This window comes from Theobroma cacao, chromosome 8, assembly GCF_053813885.1.
Source record: "Theobroma cacao isolate CCN51 chromosome 8, ASM5381388v1, whole genome shotgun sequence".
NCBI classification, from domain to species: domain Eukaryota; kingdom Viridiplantae; phylum Streptophyta; class Magnoliopsida; order Malvales; family Malvaceae; genus Theobroma; species Theobroma cacao.
In genome coordinates, this window is record NC_142646.1 from 1,561,956 (window position 1) to 1,582,271 (window position 20,316).

Below are 20,316 nucleotides of genomic sequence, written 5' to 3' on the forward strand. Positions count from 1 at the left end.
TTGATGGTGGTAGGCATACTGTCTTTCCACAAAATGGATAAATTGTATAATAATTCAATAGATACGATAAGATAAACTGAGGAGATTTGTAAGTGGGCCAACCACCATTCAACTTTTACCTTGAAAATTTTGAACTAAATACAGATAACTCATTTTTTTCTTTATGATAACAGGGTCTGCTCTCCCAGTCCTAAGGACAAGATGCAGGACATGGAAGTGAATTCATTGAGACCCGGGGTTCGTTTAGTTTAGTACTAAAACATGATAATCATAACGATAAGCACAAGAAAACCAATAAAATATCTCATGGACGGTCGAATCTTCTGGAGTGCTGCCAATGACTCCATGTATATGATAAGACAGAAGTCTTGTCCACTCACTTTTTCTTTAATCTTTCGTCTTAATGTAATGTCTTATTTCTACTCATTTAACAATATTAAACTTTAAAATTTTGATACAAATTATGCAAAAATTTATTAATTTAAAAAATAATTTTTTTAAAAAAATTTTAACATGATTAATAAATAAATAAAAATATTTTTTATTTACTTTTTAAAAAATAACTTAACTTTTCAAATAAGATCCGATCAGATTTGATTCATTGCGCTACCTTAAGAAGGAGCACAGATCAGGAGAGCCTGACAACAACGATCCGATTTATATAGTATTATAATTTTTGTCATATTCAAAAATAAATTATTTAAAAATTTTTACCACATCAGTAAATTAATAAAAACCTTAACAATTGAATTTATAAATCTAACAACAGACATTCTTTTAAAACAAAATATTTATTTCTTAAATCAATAAATTTTTATGTAATTTTAATTAAAATTTAAAAATTTTTAGATATTTTACTCAAAAGAGAAACAAAACCATCAAGCATCAACCCTGTCAAGATTCGCCATTACTCCAGATTTGGGCGGCTGATTTCCAGTGGCGTAAGGAATGATGAGCAAGAACCCAAGTGTCGCATTCAATGAGCAAATCCTAAAACCCAAATATGTGTTGTCAAAGTTCTCCAAGTGGAGATTGGCATTCCATACATCTGGCTAAAAAGTGAGGCCTTGGGTCTAGTCTCGACATCCGAACGAGGCCAAGGACAGCAAGTGTCCATGTCTGCTCATCCTCTAAACCTTTCTTTTAACTGGTTCATCTTTCCAGAAAAAGCATTCCCTGATCTGGAAAGGCCCCTGTCATATTCCCAAGTCCACTAACTTTTAAATATTAAGATGGTGGGACTATAATTCACCCACAAAACAAAGTTAGGTAGCATAGGGATTCCGCAATGTTTGGCTGTGTGCAGATTTATTACAATCACTTCAATGGAATGGAATTCCTGGGGTTCTTTCCTTATCTCGCAACCTGCCAGGTTTTATGCGATTTTCAGCCATTTATTCCCAGCATTTTACGTTTATTGGCAGTGAAAACTTTCAAAATACCTTGAATGCTATAATTAGGCTAACAAGCTAAAGCAACGCAGGGTAAATCTTGAATAGTTGCATTTCCCATGTCTATCGATGTAGTTCTAATCATAGTTTGGCTAAATGTAGTCTTCTGAAACGCTCCAATATCTGTTATGAAACCAAAGGGAATCAGCTTCCACAGCATAACCGTCTTGGTTCCTGTGCCAGCTGAAGTGAGCATGAGTTCTGTTCTTTATATCAAATATTCCATGACCAAAACTGGCTTCTCGAAAAGCTGAGTAACTTGGCTGTGGCTCCGTCATCCTGTTCAATCAGACCAACAGTTTTACAATGATAATCACCAAGAAAATGCTGATTAAAGGAGACAAAAACTGAAGCCAGGTTGCATACTCTGTCACCAATCCTTCCAGATTTCCTCCATCTCCAATGGTTATGTAAACTGGAGCAGATAGATCACTTATGGGAGTGCACAATCCATTAACAACATTATACGCGATATTTGATATGCGATCCTGAAGTGTAAAAGTATTTGAGTGTTATAAAATGTTCAAATTAAAGACATGTGACTGTCAGATTATGAATGGAACCATGGAAAGACAAAATATAATGTGTTTAAAGGCAAAAACACCTTGACCACAATAACTTTCTAAGTTATTTGTACAAGTGGCATTACTGAATGAGGACGTGAACTTACAGATCTTTCATAGGCATGAACATGTCCAGCAAATACAACATCAACCTTGTGCTGCACGAACCATGGCTCATAAATTACTCTCATGGATTCCCCTTCCATGTAATGATGTACATAACTGCTGTAAAAAGGACAATGCATAAGAACAATGAGCCATGGTGTCTCTGTCCTGTTCACTTTTTGAAACTCCTTTTGGAGCCATTTGTACTGAGGTGTATATATAGCTGCAATGAACATTTTAAGTAGATCATTGAGAAAATTCCAGATGTCTTCATCTGCTACATAACATACAAACAGTTCTAACTAGATGCTAAACCTTATCTTCAACATGTTAAGGTGTCTTTTACTATGACTTCTAGGTTGTTTTAATAGGAATCAGGGGGCACTGGGCAGACAACCATGGCACTGACCTTCTCTCATGAAGTGTAATTGGCTATGGAAATTAGGTGACTGACCATATAATTTAGTGAAAAATCTACTAAAATGAAAGTGAAGTACCAGACAAATGGCATGTCATTTTTTAATCATATTGTCAAATGATCTAGGTCTGTGATTAACAATGCGGATTCACAATGTGCCCCAGACAGACATTGTGGCAAACAAGACCTTAATCATTGTCATTAGTCATAAATCATCAGGACTGTTGGTCAACCCATAAGATAATCTAACAGTAAAATTAATACCATAAGCTGAGTACGAAGACATGACAATGATATGTGCTGAAGCTCTCTTGATGGAGTACCAGAGAGGAGATGTACTCCCTGATGCTTTATAGGGGACATGATAACGGTGTAAATAGGACTTGAAAGGTATACGTTCACCCTGAAACAAAATCGCCAGTACTTCATTAATTGACTACTGATATCACGGGTTTGATGTAAGTTAAGTCAAGCATTAATTGAAAAGGGAGAATGCAGGAAGTTGCTTACAATTTCAGGAAGAATATCAATTTCGTGATTTCCTGCAGTCCATATCCAAGGTTGATACGCAGCATTTCTCTCTATAAACCTTCCCCAGGTATCCCATCTCGAGTTGTCATAAAATGGATAGGCATCTGCATAGGAAAGGTCTCCCACAAACAACAGTGTCTGTCCTTTTGCTGGGTTTAACTCATAATGGGTAAGTGTTCTATTTGAATCATGGGTTTGCCCAAGGTCCCCTGTTTAAATGCTTGAGAGAGTAAGGCCAGGATAGCATCCCTCATGAGAAAAGTTGAAGCGCAAAAATCACTTCAACGAGTTACTTTATGGCTTAAATCCTTCCTATCAAGCACATTTTGGACCGATTTAGCAATTTCTAGAAAAAGTTTCCATCTAAAAATGTGGAATAAGGGAAAACAATGAGCATATTAAACTTCAAGAAGAAAAGAGATTTGAATTGTCTGGCTATGAAGTGTTAAAGCTTTGCAAATTACAACTTATTCAACCAGATATTTTAACAATAGGTTCTGAAAACAAATAATTAAAATACCTATGAGGCCAAAAGTGTATGGTACATCAGGGCCAACTTCAGGGGGAGTTCTAAACCAGAATTCTCTTGACGTGTTCCCAATCCCGACTTCATAGTAATACTTGGTATCAGACTGCAAAGGTAATGAAATTAGCTTGAGAAGTAGAATCTAAACTATAGATTTTAAGGTTTAAACTATGTATTATGAAAAGAAAGACTGTCAAAATTAAGCTGGCTAGCACCCTCTGAAAACAAATCACAAGGGCTACAAACCTCCAAATTGGTTATGGTGCAATGGTGGATGTAACCAGATGTGTAATTGAAGTATTTGTAAGTCAGAACAATGCCTTCTGCTTGATGTTTGAGTTCACTGTTTTCAGCCCAGTAAAGGACTAAATTTGAACCAGGTTCATCTGGTGTAACCCAGGAGACGATCACACCCTTCCCCAGATGGTCCCCTTGTGTTACATGAACCTTCAATTGTATCATCAAATAAAATATCAGAAGACAACATCTGATCCAAATTGATTAACCACCTACCTTAGCATTATACAATGATTTAACACAATTAACACCCATAAAAGCCAGAGACCTGGAGCTAAGTAGCTGCTACATAATTGGGTTCATTCCTAATCTATCAATTTCCCATAACTTCAGCTTTACAATTTTGCAATAGAAACAATATAAAGACATGGGATTAATGCTATGTTTACTCTTTCCTTGAAAAATTCAATTCTATTTGGAGATAAACAGAGCAATTAATCGTTCCTAGAGTTGACCAACCTACTACACCCTACAAAGATTATATAGTAAAGGACAAGGTTCTCAATGAAAATCACCTGTTGCGGAGCATTGTAACCTGGAGGAATTCGGAACACATCACTGTCCAGTGGCATATCATGAGACAACTGATCATTCCTGACGAAACTGCTGGTTTTTCCACCATTACAAACCTCAGCTACACTAAAAATCAAGCCCACCGCAATCACCAAGGCAAAACTGGCACAATCCCACCTCGCAACCATCTCTAATTCCAATCCAGTGTCTCAGAAGAAGAAGATGACACGCGAAGTCTAAGAAGAAAATGAAGATGGGAATATTCACAGTTGGATACGAATCTAAAGTCTACTTCTTCATTGCCACGTTTCAGATATCAAAGTCTTCCCCAAGTACGAAACAACGAATGAGAAACAGCGTACGTTCGGAGCTAATCCCAGCAATGAGAAACTGATGGCGAAACGATAGACTGATAGTAGATTAAAAGAAGTAAAAACAACGACTCAGAACGGGATATGGTTGGTGAGCGGAGAGCAGGCAATGTGCGATTATTGACCCTGTGCTCTCTTGAGAAAGCAAGTGTCACCTGTCACTCTCGCTGACACGAAAACCTATAGGCCCATTTCGCCATGCAATTAAATTTCTATTTAAAGAGAGACGGAATATCCATCTTTGGGTGCGAATATAGTCAAAAATTAACCATTGGGAAGAAAAGAAAAACTTCAAATTCATTTAGTAATTAACGAATTTACTAAGCACACCCAGACGTTTTAATTAGTACATGAACAGAAACAGAAGCTTGAAGTTTCGATAACAGCTAGTTTTCTTCTGCCGAGGTACGTATGCGGAATGACAGGAACAACAATGAAAGCTAAGCAACAAGGGCTTAGGGCTTAGGCTCAGTTAAGTATCCTAACTTACGGCCTGATCTCATGTTCTAATCGTGTGAGTTTATATGCAGCAGGCCCAAACAGGCTAATCCATGTCCTGTAAGAACAACAAAAAAGACCAAAAAAAAAAAAAAGGGAAGCAGAGAACTTATTTTAGGACCGAGTTTGACCTGATCAGACCAAGAGACTCTTGTCGGCAACGAATCGTACCAGAAAATGGTCGGCGGCAGCTTGAATGATTCATACAAGATTTCAAGGTTTGCTCATATAAACAATACCGCCATCGTGAGTATGTAAGCCTTGCCTCAGCGTGTTGTACTTTGGTTCAACCACACGTGGAAGTTGCAGAAATCCAGGAAATGAAATGACCCAAGTTAAAGTATTACTACACTATCTTTTCTATTGCCGGCGACACACCATTATCCCATAAGTTAAAGCACGAATTTCATTGGAAACGTCAAAAGCAAACCATTCAAACATTACGTCAGGACAAGTACACACTTTCTTTTTGCAGGCAAATTGGTCTCTTATTTATACCAGAACTCATATTAAGATATCCTTACCAGAATTGATGTTATAGCCTTTACCTGAGAGCAGAAGTTATAGAACAGTCTGATTTTTTGGATGGAAATAATGGAACCTGGGGGCGACCCGTTTGAGAAGTCCATTATTCAGCCTTCTATGGAGAAATTTGTTGAGGAGACGAAGCAGAATCATGAGAAGGTAATTATTTGTTGGTTTGAAATTGAACAGAATCTTTTGCGCAATCTTTACACCTAGCTGAAATCACTTCGGGTAATGTCTTGCAGGAAGAAATTGTATCATCAACCACATTAGTGGGCAATGGATGCGTGGATATCAGAGGGAAAGTTGCAGATAAGCAAACAACTGGAGGATGGAAGGCAGCTCCATTTATAATAGGTATTGACCAGAAACTAGCCACGAACATCCTGGTACTTCACAATATTATGTGGAAATTTATTTATGAACAGGATGTTGGTCATGGGTGATTGTTTTCATTGGTTGTAGTGAATGAGGTTGCGGAGAGATTAGCATTTTTTGCAATAGCAGTGAACATGGTGGCTTATCTGGTTTTCGAATACCACCAGTCGCTCCCATCTGCTGCCACTCATGTGACCGATTGGATTGGAGCTGCCTATGTTCTAACTCTACTTGGAGCATTTCTCGCTGATACTTATTTGGGTCGATTCTTGACGATTATCATCTTTTCTTGTATATATGCAGTGGTAAGTAGTATTTTTGTATTGACGTATACCATTCTATTTGCACTCCAAATCCCAGTTTATGTACATATATAGATTCCACCTAACCTCAGAAAGAATTGAAAGCAACACAGTGAAAGGTACCTAGATTCTGAAGTCCGAGAAGAAGTTGAATGGATATTGAACCGGATGACGGGTTTCCTTACCTCTGTTTTGTCCTTGGAAACGCTTAGATTATCTGTTGGGCTAGATCACCCAGTCAGAAGTCTTACACATAGGCCTAGATGGGCTAAAGCCCATAGTTGAGAGACCCAAGATAATTGGCCTAAAGCCCAAATTAGCAGCAGTAAGTCCATCATGGATCTGCTCCGTGTTGGACCATATGATCTAAAACCCTGTGTCCTTCTTTTTCTCAGGGTATGGTCTTGTTGACGCTCTCAGCCTCCATAGACAGCCTACGTCCGCCTCCATGCACGGCCAGACCATGCACAAAAGCAGCCGACAACCAATCAGCTTTTCTCTTCGTTGCACTAGCTCTTATAGCCCTTGGAACTGGCGGTATCAAGCCATGCGTTTCGTCCTTTGGAGCAGACCAATTCGACGAAGCTGATGAAAAAGAAGTCCAGAAGAAATATTCGTTCTTCAACTGGTTCTTCTTCGCCATTAACATAGGCGCCCTCTTGGGTATCACACTTTTGGTTTATATACAAGACAAGAAAGGATGGGGCTGGGGTTTTGGAGTTCCCACTGTGGCTATGGTTTGCTCTACTGTCATCCTAGGTGCCGGAATACCTTACTATCGTTACCAAAAGCCCATGGGAAGCCCTTTTACAAGGTTTCTTCAGGTTATCGTGGCTTCTGTGAGGAACCATTTTAAAGGGGTTCGATTAGGACGTGAAGCTGTCCTATATGAGGTCAATACACTAGAGTCTGATATTTTTGGTGCTCGAAAACTTGCTCAAACCAAACAGTACAGGTAATTAATACTCCTTCCGTCTCATATATTAATTTGAGATAACTTAAAATTAATATATATGCAAACAAGACTCTAGAGACCATCCTGATAATCTGTTGTTGAAAATTACTTTAAGATTTTACTTAAATTATTAGTAAATTGGCCTTTGCAGGTTCTTGGACATGGCAGCAGTGGTTACAGATCCTGAGGGTAACATTAAAAATCGCTGGAGACTCTGCACAGTAACTCAAGTAGAAGAATTCAAGTCCTTCGTCAGAATACTCCCTGTATGGGCATCAACAATAGCTCTTTCCATCTCATTTGCCCAACTCTCAACCTTCTTTATCAGCCAAGCCACCATCATGGACCGAAAGCTAGGTCCCAACTTCACGATTCCAGCAGGTTCAGTCCCTGTCTTCAGCGCCATCAACGCGCTCCTACTCGTCCCTATCTACGAGAAATGGATGGTCCCAATCCTACGCAAACGCACCGGTCATCACCGTGGCATTACATCCTTACAACGAATGGGTGTTGGCCTATTTGTATCAATCTTCGCTTTGGCCTCAGCAGCTTTGGTAGAAAAGAAACGCCGTGACCATCCTAAACCATCGTCCATGAGCGTGTTTTGGCTGCTCCCGCAGTTTTTCTTAATAGGCAGTGCGGAGGTCTTCACTTATGTGGGACAACTGGAATTCTTTTACGATGAAGCGACTGATGGGACGAGAAGCATAAGCAGCGCAATGTTTCTCAGTGAGATTGGAATAGGGAGTTGGCTAAGCACTGCATTTGTGAAAATCATTGAGCGTGCAACTGGTGGGGATCAGAAAGGATGGCTGAGAAATGATCTTAACAAAAGCAGGCTGGATTATTTCTACTGGATATTGACTGCAATCAATGCTGTTAATTTCTTGGATTACTTGTGGGTGGCTTGGCGATACAAGGGAAAAAATGGCCTCGAGGGGAGTGCCAGGGTCAAGGCCATGGCCGAGCCCGCTGGTTATGACAAAGGGGAGTTTCAAAGCGTGGTGTTGTGAAATCCAAGCAAGAAAAATCACTTCCATTCATCTATGGTTTTTACTTAATTATACAAAAATTTATGACGTGTGACTAATTTCACTATGCAGATGAACCCCATTAATTTATTTTTCTGACATAATACTATTTCCCTGTAGTGCTAAAGATTTACATTTTTCATAATGAAAAGCTAATAAACAGTTTGAGTCGATGGAAGTTAAAATCTTGGTATGACCATAACCTGTTTTGGGGGGTCAAGACATACTTAATTATACAAGTAAATGATGAAAATACAGAGGAGCAGGCATCTCCCCAATGCAAGCAAACGACTTTTTTTCACTTTATATTCATTAGACTGGCAAGAAAAGGTCAGAACAAATTTGCAATTAGGACAATTCCGTTGAGACAAAAATCTTGTTTGGACGAGAAAGACTGAATACTTAAAAGACACAAAGGTGAGGAAAACATAAAACAGAATGAAAGAAAATGATGCCATATGCCATTCACATCATTAAAGGCTAAAGCAACTGATTAATAAAAGAAAACAATTCGCTTTTGCAAAAGTTTAAGTGTGATAATTGGATATTCTAATGATGCCAATCTTCTTTAATGAAGCATTAATCTTGGGATCCGTTCTTCTAGCATAAATTCTGACGTCAAGCACAGGACTCTAGCAGGTGATGAATGATTGAACCAAGACTCTTCTAGCTAGCTAGGACTGACATTCACGGAGTCAATCTCTTTTAACTTTTAAGGGCTTTTAAAGAAATGGGTAAACACCAAAATAGCAAATTGAGGCGTAAGACTTGCTTGTTTCAAGCTAATTTTGCTTTTTCCTTATGTTTTTTTTCTTTCTTATAAACCTTTTGTTAGTCATATCAATTTCCTCTATCTTCATTAGATGCTAGTATATGTTTGTCACTTCTCTTGCATGCATGTCATTTTCCCCCACTGCCTTCCAAACAAGACATAAAATCTAGCTAGTTACCGTCCAAATGCGGGCTGTGGTCATACCCTGTCGGTGTCTTCCTTAAGCTTCGATAATGTTTTTGCAATCAACTTGTTATGAACTTTCATGATGAGAGATCAAACAAAAAGGGAAGATTGAGAAATCTCATATGTGATTATTTCTTTGCTGCTGATTGGAAAAATTGTTTAATATGAGAGTGGTTATGGCATGTCTCCCTTGCCATCTTTGGTCCAAAACAGAAATAGTATATTGAAATGAGCATTGTTGCAAATGTGGGTCCATTCACACCATACATCATAATGAACTTGAGCATTACCTTCATAAAATTTGCATATATCAAACCATAACATTGACATATAAAAAGCATATGTGATTTCAGGCCCCCCATAGGCCACACAGGGGTGACAGTGATAATCATCATCATGTTCATCATCATTCCCCTTTCAAAAACGCTTCTTTTTAACTCTCTCTGCTACTTAAAGAAAGCCATTGACTAAAAAAAAAGAGGAAAAGAAATTGAAATTAAAATAAAAAAAAAAAATCCATGCACACACAAACTTTCTGATATAGGTAGTGCTTCCCATTTGTTTCTCCTTTTCTCTGTTTTTTTCTCCAGCCAGCACTGTGGTTAAAAGTTAGGGGTTTCCTAGTCAAACGTTTTCTGTTGAGGGAGGGAGGAGTGGCTGAGTGAGGGATGTCTTGATATGGCTTGGTGTTCTGTTGTTGCTGTGCTCTGGAGTTGATTGAATGGCTGCCTTTTCTTGAGCTGCAAACTTTCTCTCTTCGCTTTTCCCATAAAGCACTAGGTACAATCCCGCTATGATCAACACTGCCCCAATGATCCTGTTAAACAAAGAAAATAGCGTTAAATTCATGTACAGTGAAAAAAAATTAAGGTGTCAAAACCAAGTTGCCAAGCGTAATGTACGTAAGGCAGATATTTTGATCCTACGGCTAGGGATGTACATATGGAGGGTGGGGGGGCAACTTTATCAGATGATTGATGAGTTTTCAACTAAGGGGTGCAGAGATAATGGTTGAGAAAGAGGGAAGAAAAGGACCCACTTACCCTCCCAAGTAGAACTCTTCCCCTAAAGCAATGGAAGCCATAATGGCGACAACAAGAGTCTGAACAGGTTGATAAACAGCAACGAAGACAGGGCCACCTCTGTCGATGCACCATATCTGTACAGCGAATGCAATCCCTGATGCCACCACACCCTGCATTTTCCACACAAATTTTAGCTTTTGGTCTCATTTCATTTTCACTCGCCCACCACGTACACCACTCGCATATTATTGCATAAACCACTTTATTCCTAATGTACTGCAGCTTAACAACTATGGAAGAAATCTTTTAGAACAAAAGGGTTAACATATTCCCTGAACTTGGACTGAAAATATTGCCTTATCACCAACAATTTAGCACCGGTTCAAACGGTACAAATTTAGGCTTTTGTTTCTGATGTTAGACTTGACGGACATTGGACTTTGCCCCAGGGAGTACATGGGGCTCCCTCCCCTCTGGGTCTTGATAAGGCATATTCATGAAGTAAAGAGACAGCACACTAACTTTCCCAGGACAGTTCAGAAAGATTTATCATAGACCATGAAACATTGCTTTTGACATGGATGCACAGTACGAGAAAAGTTGCAGAAGGATTCACCTTATTGCTTATGGTTGAGCGAACCCCGTTTCACACTATGTGAAAAGAAGAAAAAAAGCAGATGTGTTGCCAAGAATTTCAAGAAAGAATAACTCCCCCATGTGCCAAGATAACTTTTCTCTCTGGTTATCTTGAAGGACTCTACTTTCCAACTATTTTTAGTAAAAAATGGAAAGAAAATTCTTTGAATGGGTTGACTAATGAAAGAACTGATGAGATACTTACCGCGTAGAGAATTGTGAAGAGTTCTCCGCCAGAGTGGAACATCCAAGCTTGAGGGTCTCTCTCAAGAAATGCGGCAATGATCAGGAACTGAATAAGACCAAAGAAACAAGTGTAGGAGGTCACAGAGAGTCTAGCTGGGTACTTCTTCAGAACTGGTGCCTGCAACACCAGCCAACCGGACCAGGACAAGCAATGGCCAATTAGATACACACAACCAAGGGTCCAGTTCTTTCCCTTTGCATCTCCCAATGAAACAAACATCGGTGTGGGTCTATTCAGTGAGGGAGCTGGGCTGTATATGGTTGGACCTTTGTATAGAGTGATCACTGATGCTCCAGCCACACATAACGCTGTTCCTATAACCTTCGATATCCCATCTTTTCGATTTAGCCGCACTTTCTCTATCCTGAAAAACAAGAACATGCAAATGAAAATAATCAGACACGTTTCATGTCATGTCCCCAGTCCCTGTATAAGTTTATACCAAAGGGATTGTGGGCTTACCTTAGTATGGCTGCCATGAGAAAGGTAATGGCTGGGACAGAGTTTTGGATTGCTGATGCAAAGGTTGGTGATGTGTTATCTAAGCCCAGCAAGTAGAAACCTTGATTTGCTGTGATTCTGTCACGTAAAAGAAAATGAAACAGGACCACAGTTAGTTTTGCTTTTGTCCTCACCACATTGTGATGAATTAACTTGTAAATTGTCTCCTAGTTTCTTTCTTTTTTTTTTCTTTATACTTAGAGGTTTAGAGCATGATCATGCGTACCCAACAAGAGCGAGGAGGAAGAACTGAAGAAGAAAATTTAGAGTAATAGCTGGTCTCTCCTTCCTGGAAAAAGAAGAACATATGAAAAACAAGTTAGGGTTTAGTACATCAAGGGTGGAGTAATGAGGTTTATGCTTGTATATAGGAGTGTCAGTAAGGATTTACTTTTCAAGAAAATATGCAAAGGGAAGTAGCAGAAGCAACGCAATGATGTTCCTATAAACTGGGAAAACAAGTTTGCTAATTCCCATGTTAAGGGCAGCTCGGGAGACCACATGGAACCCTGCATAACCAAACTGCAAGGCCAACATGGCCATGTGCAGCTGGAGCCTTTCAGGAATCGAACACCACATCCTACCAGAGGCTGAACCACCAGCATCAGCCATTGAAGCAAACACTTGAGATTAAAACAGAAACTAAAATTAAAAAAAAAAACAAGTGATATTACAAGAGATTAAGGAGAGTTGAGGATGGTGAGCTAGGGAATGAGGTGGTGGTATAAATATAGTTGTAGGTAGGGCGGGAGGAAGGGATTGTAATGTTGAACGTATGGCCCACAAGGGCCCTAAAAAGACGTTATGTCAACTGTTCTTAGCCCCTTCAAATGTTTTTTGTTGTCTCCCACATTCTTCCCTGTTCCACCCTCCTTAGATGACAAGACAACCCCCAATTGCACTACTGCTTACAACAGGAATGGGAAGTGAGAGAAAAATTGAATAGGAAAAGGGCGTGAAGATAAAAGAAAAGAAAACGAGATGATTATTTACTACAGTATTATCTAACAGGTTCTGTTTTGGCACCATGCCATTAATGATGATAATTGAAGGTGATAGAGTGAGCCGCCATTGATAGATAGCGCGCACGAGGGGGGAAAGGTAGCTACCCCATGCGTTCTCATGCCCCATGAAAGCCTTCAACCCCATTATCACCCCCCCCACCTCTGACATTCTACTAAGCTTTGCATCTCTTGTATTTTCCTATCTTCTTCATTATTTTAATACATAGTAGTAAAAGATTTCTACACTTTATGATCACCAGTATATACGATTATATACTCTAGAGGAGAGTTATACCTTTTTTCTTCTTCTTAGTTGTTAGCATTTGAATTGAATAAATTAATTCCTTCTATCACTCCCTACCATTCCAATAAATTAACAAATTCTTGTCGGGGAAGATCCCACCCGATTATCCTTTAGAACAGGCCTGATCATTTGCCAACTAAGCTTGTCAATGGAGAATTAATTGTTGAGCAAATGCTGCAAATAATTAAGATCAATCTATTTGTTTTTTTTCTTATATTTTTCGAACAAAGGAAAGAGAAATCATGTAGCAATCAAAATGATCTAATTTCATTTGAAAATTAAATAATTAAGTAATCGAGCCACACGATATCAGCAGTGGAAGATCATTAGCTTCAAACAAACTAAAGGGTCCACTCTAGCGGTGCTTGCAAAAAGAGAAAGAAATATGGACTACATTTTTTCTTCTTTTTACCTAGAGCAAGGACCATGGTGTATTAAAAGGTAGGAGCCAACAGGAGGAATCCATAGCTTTTCTTTCTTCTTTCTTTTGTTTTTTATTCCCCCTCTCTGTACTAAAAACGAAAAGATGTCTTTAATATTGTACTAGCTTACCTTAATCAAATGAGATAAAGGGTCTTTATCTTTTGTTATTAAAGGTGTTGATCATCCTCTCTAGGAACCTAATGAAGTGTTTCCACTAAAGTTCCCACTCCCAAAGTTTGCTCGATTGTGGGCTGCGTTTCTGATCTCAACTCCCTTGCTTTAAGAGACATGTTGCCCCCCCTCAATTGAGACCATCATCATTCTAAATTTCAAAAAAAGAGGCCTGCCCCTCGAAAGAATATGTTAGCCTTTTTCCATCTTTAAGCCAAACAAAAAAAATGCTTGCATCTGACAGCAAATGCTTTACTAATGAGTGAGTCTAGAGGGGAAGAAGTGAAGGTTGAAAGAAAGAACTGGGTCTGACCACGGCCTGCATGAACCGGTCGGACACCTCCCTGACCAATCCAGTTGTGATCTTAATTGCATTTGGCACAGCTTCATTCTCTTTTTTGGTCGCATAAGTACATAACTGACAGCTAAAATAGATTTCGTTTGCACGGGAGAATCTTCAAAGCCAGACCTCTGGTCGAGGCCTGAGTCGACTCGTTTCACTCATCTCCCACCTCCTTTTGAAAAAAAAAAAAAAAAGCATACTAGTAGTACTAGTTTCTTGATGGCAATTGGCCATGTTTATTATTAGTTTAATTCCCAAAGGAAAGTCCAAAGAAACAAGGGATCTCTTTTCCGCCTACAGAGCAGAAAGATGGATATCCCAATATTCCAAATTAATGGTAGGGCATGGAGGAAATGTATGTAGTGGACTTCTATTCAATCTATGATTCTACCCATAAATAGAAAATAGAATATAAAGTCTACCTATGTATGGGAGGAATTCTTTATCCCTTGAGGTTATTCTAATAAATATACACAAATTAATATATTTGCGATATAGTGACACCAACATTACACGTGCAGAAAAGACCCGTGATGTAAGTATATGTATGTGTACGTGTATATATAAAAAAAATTAATCCAAAGCTAGGCTTAAGCATATTTTTGCAATTCAAATCTAGTTGATGAAATGTTATGCACTAAAAAGTTTGTAAAACTTCATTTAATTGTCAAAAAATTCTTTGCTAATCATGGATCAAAGGCAAAGCATGCAGAACTTGATTAATGCATATAATTATCAATAATAATGTTTGCTAGGCACTTATGGTACAATATTCTGTGAGACTCTTTGAGAAAAGTTCATAGTGATATAACCCTTTTTTTTTTTTTTTTGCTTTTTCAGAATTAGTTGAGATTTGCAGGTGACAGAGTTACTAAAACTCCACTAAAAATTCATGATTAGTAACTTGAGAGGTTGGAATAGTCGTGGGGAATCGATAAGTCGAATGTCGTTGAAATCATTCTTCTCACGCCATGTAACATGATGTTGAGCACTTTGCAGACAACGTGAACCTTGTTTGTTTTCCATGGTCATGTCGACTCACCAATCTGCATGGACAGTTCTGCTTTGAATCGCATTGGTTCCTGATGTTAAAAAGTCATATTCAATTCGGTTTCGCTACAGGAATCTAGCTATTGCACTTTGGTTACATTCAAAAGGTTTAAGACCCTTTTTTTTTTCTTTAAGACTGAGCTAGCAGAGTAGCTGAACTGATCCCTTTGGATCTCCTTTTATTGTTAAGTCGCATTCAGCAGTTTATTAAATGAACCTAACTATTTCATTTTGGTTACATTCGCAAAGTCTAAAGTTGAATTTCTAGATTGATTAAGTTGTAACTGAGAGTTTCCTGCTTTAGTTTTGCTGACCTGTTTCTGGGTGAACGTGCAGCAGCAAGTGAACCAGGGCCGCTCATTGACCAGGGAGTGGGTCATTGCTTGAATGCAACATTACATAGGATATCACTCAGCACTCAGCAGACCTATTGATTGAACAAGAACGATGTAGCAAAGAGGAGAAAAAGTAGGAAAACTTATCTCCTGGCAAACAAAGACCATACTCATTGGCCTGGAGCCTTGCATCCTGTCCAGGGTGGACTAGGAAAAGCATAGCTCGAGTTGTGCTGCTTTATGGCCAATTGGTCGGCTACCCTTAGTTCAAATAAATCATGAATCATGACTCAAGAGGCTTGACATGTTTACAAGTTTTGTTGCTTGAGAATATTTACCATTGATTCGAAAACAAACATCCAAGACATAATAAGTCAAGAGGCGTTCAGTAGGTGTATAGCTAGGGATCATCAAAGCTTGGAAGTTTGCATTAAGCCTTACTTCCAAAAGGACCAAAACACTAGCATCTCTTTCTTTCTGATCCTGTTACTTTTGGAGATAGAAAACAACAACAACCCAATGAATCCCAATGATCTCCAGCTTTGATGATGAAATTTGAGATTAGAGATTTTAGAACCAAAACCCCTGGCTCCTACCTTTGGAAAGATCCCCCTAGCTTTACGTGGGTTGGCCTCTTCCTCGGTTTTCACTCTTTAGCAGATAAACCACTAGTGATTTTTCTTTATTGCTTTTTGCTTGGCGCTTTTGGCACATAAAGTGATTCCACCCACCACCACCCACACTGTGGACGAGCTGAGACAGAGATATTTGGTGAAACAATGGCTAAGTTATTCACATGCTTTCGTTAACACAACCCCAACATGATTAGATTGGTTCACGTAATTTTGCAAATTCCGTGTGCTGTAGTCTAATTAATAAAGGGCTTTGAAAGCTTGGATCAAATCCATCACACCATGGATGCAAATTGCTTTCCTGCTTTTTGACTGATAAAAAATAATAAATAAAGGAATCTTTCTTGATGATTACGCATCAAGTCATCAAAATTGACTAACTTGTTAATAGGCAAGGCTTTCCCCCCCTTTTCTGCTTGGCTTTACCATTTGGAAGGTAGTTAAGATTTAGAAATAAATCTTTCAAAAAGGATAAGTTATTATACATTATATATATATATATATATATATATATATATATATGTCAACATCACTTTCATTACAATAACTAACTTTCAAAACATATACTTAAAATAATAATAAATACAGTAAGAGTTACTCCTAATTGGAGCTTAACATTTATGACCATTAATGATAGGCTTAATTGTCAAGTTATTAATAAGTCTATATATATGGTGTGGTAGGCTAATAATGTTACATATGTGTGCAATAATTTTCCATGATTCATATGAACCAAACATTTGTGATCATTGATGGTGTTTACATTATAAGTACTATGTGATTAATTTGTATATTAATCGATGTGGATTCAACTGTTTGTTTGTCTCAAAGACCGATTCCCTATATTCCTTAGGTGTTACTTAATTTTAATTAAAATTAATTATATATTATATGAAAATATATTCGTATTAGTTGATAAAAAAACAATTTAATTAATTTAATATATAAATCCTTGTAATATATATATATATATATATATATATATATATATATATGTATATGTCAATTCATCTTATCTATTTTCATTCGAGCACATCTAAACAAAAAATAACGAAAGTTTTAATTATCGTAATTATATGAATAATTTCTAAGATCCGTCAAGATCTGTTCGATGGCAAGCAATATCTCTAATTCTGTGCCACATGTTAACAACTTGTCCAAGATTTTCCTGGAAAAATCAATCGGTCCCTCTCAAATGGCCAAAACTGTTCCCATTACTGCAACCATCTTATTAGCGATCGCTCTCATCCAACAAGCCCATGTCGTTCCTTGAATGGAACCAAGTTCGGCACGCACCCAGCTCATACCTCCCCTGGTGTATGTATAAGATCTAAGGCTCAGAACTTTTCAAAGCTGTTATGAATGTTTCTCTGAAGAGCCATATCTACAACTCTACTTGTCCCCCTGTTTTAATGCAATAATACAGCCCTTTCATGATTACGAATATGAGAAAGAAAAAGGAAAACTTAACTCGATTGGTAAAGCTGGATCCCGCGGCCAAAGCAACAGACATCAAAAATGCCTGGGCATGTGAATGTTGTTGCTCATTGCTCAGAAAGCACAAGTTTGATGTCTACGATTCAACTAATTATGCATATAGCAACGTGAGGCACACTTTTTATATGGCAAGAGTGAATTTTTGCATGAAAAATTACGGTATTGTTGGAACTCTTACATACGTTTAGGAATATTCAAAATTTTTGAAATAAATTGAAAAATTGTAATTCGTTATTCAATATATATAATGTACAGATTAATAATTTAATCTATATATATATATATGATCATAGTTTCATCGGTCTTACAAACTTAATTTAAACACACAATAGACATTATCTTAATGTTAAGAGTGATTCTACAAACACATACTACAAGCTACAAATCAGTCTCTTGTTTCTTGAAATTGATCCATATCGTAAAATTGTATTGAAGCATTTAAAAGCAGTTGTAGAAGTCTATCCCTTGTGCATAATCCATAAGAGATGAATCACTCAGTAGATGGGCTAGCAAAGTCAAGTATATCGCGTGAAAGTATCTTATGTGCTACGTTATAATGCCCCTAAAGAAGCTGAGATTCATCTGGGTGAACAATTTTCGTTATAAATTCTTAACAAAATTCGTTGACATTCAAAGGAAAAAGCACACAATGGATAGAAGATGAGCCGAAATCCGAAAGCATAAGAAGACAGAAGAAGAAATAGACAATTCGTTATAATTTGTATGTATGGATAGACATGAATCATATATTTATACAAAGGTGATTTTGATCCATGAAGATATGGTGGCGATACCAAGGTGATTTTGATCCAAGAAGATATGGTGGCGATGCCGCAGCTTCCATATTTCTAATCAAACCATCTTTTGACTCTTTGAGCCTTTCTCTCTGTTTCGTTGGTTATGGGGTTCCCACTTTTAGCATCCACGTTCATGGGAGTGACAAAGTCTCCATTACCATTCTCTTTTAGTTGCACTATGGTGAAAGAAAAGGTCCCTGCAATGGGGCACCCCAAACCCCATCAATACCAAATAAAAGTCCAAGTCAAGTTGATCGGTAGCCATGCTCAATCGCTCGCATTTATTGAGAAGATGGTAATGGAATCTTTTCGACAAAAGATGCTATGGGAAATTTTTCCAAGCTGACAAAGAAGATTCCTAGTTGGTCATTTTCAAGATCCCTCATCATCGTTGGGTTCGCGTGGGTCTGACAAGATGTATCAGTGGGCGACACACCGGTGGCCATTCGCTCTCTACAAGGGCTCATTTCCGGGCATAATGTTGCGGGTCAAATTCCCACTCAAATTTTCTTGGCATTTTCGGTGACACGTCTTTAGCATCGATTACGACCTTGAGGCATGATCAGTCTTTTCACAATGAAACCATGCAATCAACGAACAAATACCCGGTTGTTAAGAGCCTTTAAGCTCCCCAGTTTTTGCTTGAAACCCCAAAAATGAAATTAGTTAGGTGCGATTTGAAAGAACTTTAACCAAACATGCATGTTCGTCACCTAGCATACTTTTCTTTCATTTTAATTCTATAGAAGCGATAGGAAACTGCCCATGGGGGAGAAATTCATATGCTTGGCCGTCTGATCAGTACTGAAGTTTCACTTTTCCCAGCTTTCAAACCCCAATTCCCCTTAACGTCATCGCTGTAATATTGCTACTGTAATCTATGTGACCTTAGCATCCATTTGCTTTTGAAGCTCTTGGCCATGGCCTAGGTAGTAACATGGGGCTACATAACATGATCATTCCATCCTCCGCAAGCATATTGGGTGGAGATTGAAATCCGTAATCAGCAATTATAACACGCAACGAATAATAGAACGGTGGAATTGGAACAAGAAAAAAAAAGAAGTCATTAACAATTTGATTGCTTTGAATGCTGTATTGAGCATTAAAGATATGCAAAATGATTGTTTCGAAGAAATGTTGCAATAACATCATGTAGCATAAAATGGTGGCTATCTATCTATTGAATTTGAACTAACAAGGGTTTAATTCTACATTACAAAGTTAATACTTTTAAAGCAAGGGATTCCTTGCTACTAGTTATGTCATGGCCATATCTTGTTAATAAAGTCTTGATTGATCCAACAGAGATGATGCAAGATGCTTAACCTTTCTTGGGTTGCTGCGGTTCTAGGGACTTGGGATTTAACTTTTGCATGCTTTATACAGGCCAACATTCTCAAAAGGTTGGAATATAATGAAGACTTTCGGTTTTGATTCATAATGTTACCAACTGAACCATGGACAGCAATTAATGTGTCAATTATCGCTAATTGAAACCTCTGTTCATTTTTGGGGCAAAAGTTTGACTTCTAACCACAATTGTCTGCTAGCTTATGTTTGACATAAAAGTTGAAGGACCCAGAGACGCCAGAATGAACAATGATGGGAAAAAGTTAATTCACGGTGAAGAGCTGAACAAAAGTTGCAGATCTCCGCCAAAATTTTGGGCAATAATCGGTTTCAGAATGGAACTTCTTTCCTTCTTCCTTTCCTTTTGTTTCCCGGAAAAGACAATTCCTGACAGTGGAGAGAATGCCCACAAGTCGGCCCTGAAGCACCACAATAAAGTACTTAGAACAACTATAGATGGATAACCCATCAGGCTAGGCCATAACCTATCGAGCCCATCGGCAGAAGGCTGCTAGCCATGAGTACTACCACTCTTGTCTTTGGGGAATTTGTTCCAGACTTGAACATGAAAGATTT

At 38.2% G+C, this 20,316-nt stretch overlaps 3 protein-coding genes across 3 annotated transcripts; 1 reads left to right on the forward strand and 2 right to left on the reverse strand.

Moving 5' to 3' along the window:
* Nucleotides 1–1,281: 1,281 nt before the first annotated feature.
* On the reverse strand, nt 1,282–4,961 carry LOC18591469 (purple acid phosphatase-like). Its single transcript, XM_007017602.3, has 8 exons — nt 4,407–4,961; nt 3,841–4,041; nt 3,589–3,700; nt 3,048–3,277; nt 2,802–2,940; nt 2,122–2,342; nt 1,818–1,939; nt 1,282–1,730 (listed from the first exon to the last, which is right to left on the reverse strand). Exons 1-8 carry the CDS (start codon nt 4,590–4,592, stop codon nt 1,544–1,546), a joined length of 1,398 nt encoding a protein of 465 aa, XP_007017664.2. The 5' UTR covers nt 4,593–4,961; the 3' UTR covers nt 1,282–1,543.
* Nucleotides 4,962–5,104: 143 nt separating this feature from the next.
* Nucleotides 5,105–8,634, forward strand: LOC18591470 (protein NRT1/ PTR FAMILY 8.2-like). The gene is made up of 5 exons (XM_018125763.2): nt 5,105–5,957; nt 6,044–6,155; nt 6,264–6,481; nt 6,874–7,433; nt 7,585–8,634. The coding sequence occupies exons 1-5, from the start codon at nt 5,859–5,861 to the stop codon at nt 8,444–8,446; spliced, it is 1,851 nt and encodes a 616-aa protein (XP_017981252.1). The 5' UTR covers nt 5,105–5,858; the 3' UTR covers nt 8,447–8,634.
* A 1,056-nt stretch (nt 8,635–9,690) lies between these two features.
* WAT1 (Walls Are Thin 1) lies at nt 9,691–12,538 on the reverse strand. The gene is made up of 6 exons (XM_018126280.2): nt 12,223–12,538; nt 12,058–12,120; nt 11,793–11,909; nt 11,289–11,694; nt 10,466–10,617; nt 9,691–10,239 (listed from the first exon to the last, which is right to left on the reverse strand). Exons 1-6 carry the CDS (start codon nt 12,441–12,443, stop codon nt 10,047–10,049), a joined length of 1,152 nt encoding a protein of 383 aa, XP_017981769.1. The 5' UTR covers nt 12,444–12,538; the 3' UTR covers nt 9,691–10,046.
* Between the last annotated feature and the right edge of the window lie 7,778 nt (nt 12,539–20,316).